Source organism: Centruroides sculpturatus, unplaced genomic scaffold (genome assembly GCF_000671375.1).
Source record: "Centruroides sculpturatus isolate CEXI.00-Female unplaced genomic scaffold, Cexi_2.0 scaffold109, whole genome shotgun sequence".
Lineage (NCBI taxonomy): Eukaryota > Metazoa > Arthropoda > Arachnida > Scorpiones > Buthidae > Centruroides > Centruroides sculpturatus.
Window position 1 is genome coordinate 246,926 of NW_019384440.1, and position 3,806 is coordinate 250,731.

Sequence of the window (3,806 nt, forward strand, 5' to 3'; positions counted from 1 at the left end):
GTGCTGTTCCGCGATGAAAACCAGCTTTAAGCAACGGCGTAGTCGAACGGTACACACTCGGTAAGTAATCCTATAATTTTTTGTTTATAGCATAGTTTATATGGATTACTCCCAAAAAATTATACGTGTTTTGGAAATGTTGAGTGGAATTAGTCTAGAATCGGTTAATTTTATAGAAGAAAACCTTTCGAACAGCCTTAGTCCGTAAAGTTTCCACCTATCGGGCTGCGATTGGATCATGTATTTATTCATTCCTATAACGTAAAATTCGATTAGCGTGGAACGTATCTAAGCGTTATAGGGGGATCTACTGTAATGATATAAAGATTTTGGACTATTATGATTATTTAATAATTTAATATCAGCTGCAAATAAAATAGAACATCAATTATTTGATCTAGATGAAATTTATTTCATGTCTTAATTATTTCATTGATAGTAACCTGGTATGAAAAAACTTGATTAATAATGACAATTATTTTTTAAATCAAATGATCATTTCTTAATATGTGGAGTAGTAAGTTAATCTTAATGAATTTTAACATTTCAGAAACATTACCATTTTCTCTGAAAACCAGTCCACCTCATAGTAGAGCAACATCACCTCTTAATCATGATCATCATGATGGTTATAAATTTTGGCATCTGGTAAGAATTTCTATTTATTTAAATGTAGTAAATATATTTCTTTATTGTATTTATGTTGTTACATACTAAACAGTAAAACATGTTTAGCTTGTATTATCTTTTGTTTTCAATCAATTATTATATAATATCTCATTTTCTAGAATAATCTGATTATATAACTTTAAATTAAAGTAGAGAGTGTTTTTAATATTTCTATAATAATGAAATTTGTATATACATTTTCTCTTTAGGTTAAGCATGATATGGAACCATCAAAAGAAGGTGAAAGAGGAAATAAGATGGTTTCAGAAATATATCTTACACGTCTTCTTGCAACTAAGGTATATAAATTATCAATAATATTTGAATTTCAAATTATTGTTATCATTTTCTGTAACTGATTGTTTTTACATTTATTTATTTAGGGAACTCTTCAAAAGTTTGTTGATGATCTGTTTGAAACAATATTTTCAATAGCTCATCGTGGAAGTGCTTTGCCATTAGCTATAAAGTATATGTTTGATTTTTTGGATGATCAAGCATTACAGCATGGAATTACAGATCCTGAAGTTGTGCACACGTGGAAATCAAACAGGTATAACTTTTTTCAAGTGTATTACAGAACATATAAGCTGTTGTATTAATATTTGTTTCATTTATTTAGTTTACCTCTTCGATTTTGGGTTAACCTTATCAAAAATCCAAATTTTGTATTTGATATCAACAAATCAAATATTGTTGATTCTTGTTTATCTGTTGTGGCACAGACTTTTATGGATGCTTGTTCTACATCAGATCACAGGCTAGGAAAAGATTCACCAAGCAGTAAATTGCTTTATGCTAAGGATATTCCAGTATATAAAGATTGGGTAGAAAGGTATGATTTTTTCATTTTTTTTCATGGATTAAAATTTAAAAAATTATTTTATAAATTGTTTATATATGAATGTTTACTTTACAGATATTATCAAGATATAAAAATAATGTGTGCCATAAGTGATCAAGATATGAATGCTATGTTGGCTGAAGAATCTAGAGTACGTATTTTTTATCTTTATTTTTTAATAAATAATTCACAAATATTTTTAAGTAAAATTAATCTATCATTTTTATTACTAACTAAATTAATTAATATTTTGATAAAAATAATGTTGAATCTGTTCATTAACTCTGAATTTAGTAATACTTTTTCTAAATTAAAGATTAATCAATCAATAAACTCCACAAGATTTTGACCATTGAAATTAATTAATGTATCAATATCATTTTGATGTATGTTTGACTTGTATGTTTTAAAGAAAATTTTAAAAGTGTTACAAAAAAAATTAAATTATTAGTAATTTTGTTTAATAGTAAATATATTTTCATTATATTTTAATTGAATGTGTTTATTTTCATATTTTCAAATATAAATCATGTATTTAACTAAAATATAAGCTTAAAGAAATAAGAAACCAATATAAGATTGTTTTTAATAAACATAGTATTAAAACTTTAGAGAATATAGCATATTTGTAATGAATTTTGTAGCTCTGGTATACTTTCTTTTTTGGAGAGTAGTAAAGAAAATTTAAAAGACACAGGGGACTCAATAATCATGGAAGTGCATAAGATGCTTGATGTAATAACTTATTTGGGAATAAATAAATTCTCTTTATAAATTTCAAGACATTGGTAGTTTTGAATTTTCACCTTTATATGTGCACAGTGGACAATGGTCAGGTGAAATGTGAATAAAGGTATGTAAAAGTCTGGTGAAAGTCAGTATATTCAAAAGTACCTTATGACAGATGCCCCGACTTGAATTGAAGTGTTATGTGAAGTAAGTAAATAAGAATGCAGTTAGGTTTCATTGACTCTAACATTAAAAGAACATGTTAAGACAATTTAAAAATGTATAACTTGAAGATTTATTGGATTAATTATTTATTAATTAATATGTTACTGCTACCAACTTCAATAAAAGCTAGCATAATGCCAGCAATATAAACTATTGCATTGTTAGCTAATAATGATTAAGATGATCAACTTAAAAACTAGTTAAGACTGGAATCTGGAAACAATTGCATGTTNAAAATTATTTTATTGCTCATGAAACAAACAACCACTCATAATTAGAAAATTAAGTTTCATTTAAATATTGGCCTCCCTTCAATGGTCGAGCCGTTGATGCCAGCTAAAACACGCAAAAATGTAACAAAAATAATATTAAAGTAGCCAAGACATAGCTAAATATTGTAATGCCACATCACTAGCGGACATTTTGAAATTTGCCGACTAGAACAGTTGGTTAACCGATGTGACGGTTAATCGGGGGTCGGATAATCGATGCTCTAATGTATATTCTTATGCTATTATCTCTAAGGATCAAATATTATTTTAAAGACTATTTTTGGAAATATTTTGTAATCTATATACAATAATATCTGTACTAAAAATGTTCTCTCTGTTCTCTGCTCTAAAATAAAGTCAATATTAATCTAATACTAAATATACTTAAGTAATCATTACATACTCAAAGTAATTATAATTTGGTGTATATTAATATTACAGAATAAAATACAAAATTTGTTGGGAAAAAGAAATTTTTTGATAAGTGCTCATTAGAATTATTGTAATTGATAAAGACTATAAAGTAGCATGTTTTGTTGACATAACCATTCTTAATGCAGATTACACACAGGCATGAATGTATAGTACATCCCTGTTTGTTTTCAAATTAAAGCTCGTTGAAATATATAAAATGATTACAATACCAATTATATCTTCTGAATTATGAATATTTTCATTTAACTATACATGAAAATGCAGCAGTTTTAAAAACATGCAACATAATAATTTCAAATTAATACCAAACAATTATTATTAATTTTTAATATTTTAAATACAGTCGACCCCCCTATAAGATAGAGATACGTTCCATTCTCTAGGAATCCGATTTCTTACGAATCCTTCCAATCACAACCCGACACGTGTCAAGTTTACGGACTACGGCTGTTTGAAAGATTTTCTTCCATAAAATTAATCGATTCTAGACTAATCCGACTCAACATTTCCAAAATACGTATATATTTTTTGGGAATAATCCGTATAAACTACGCTATAAACAAAAAATTGTAGGATTACTTACCGAGTGTCACCATTCGACATTGCCATTGCTCAACATTGTTTTCGTCGCG

General features: G+C 27.1%; 1 protein-coding gene across 1 annotated transcript in view; it reads left to right on the forward strand.

Annotated features, from left to right (window-relative positions):
• The window catches only part of LOC111620115 (plexin-A2-like), a 90,483-nt gene that overhangs the window by 74,483 nt on the left and 12,194 nt on the right, over positions 1-3,806 (forward strand). Inside the window, exons 33-37 of the mRNA XM_023361974.1 lie at positions 551-648; positions 879-968; positions 1,053-1,222; positions 1,292-1,504; positions 1,589-1,664. Of these exons, the coding sequence (XP_023217742.1) occupies positions 551-648; positions 879-968; positions 1,053-1,222; positions 1,292-1,504; positions 1,589-1,664 (647 nt within the window). The remainder of the gene's footprint in view (positions 1-550; positions 649-878; positions 969-1,052; positions 1,223-1,291; positions 1,505-1,588; positions 1,665-3,806) is intronic.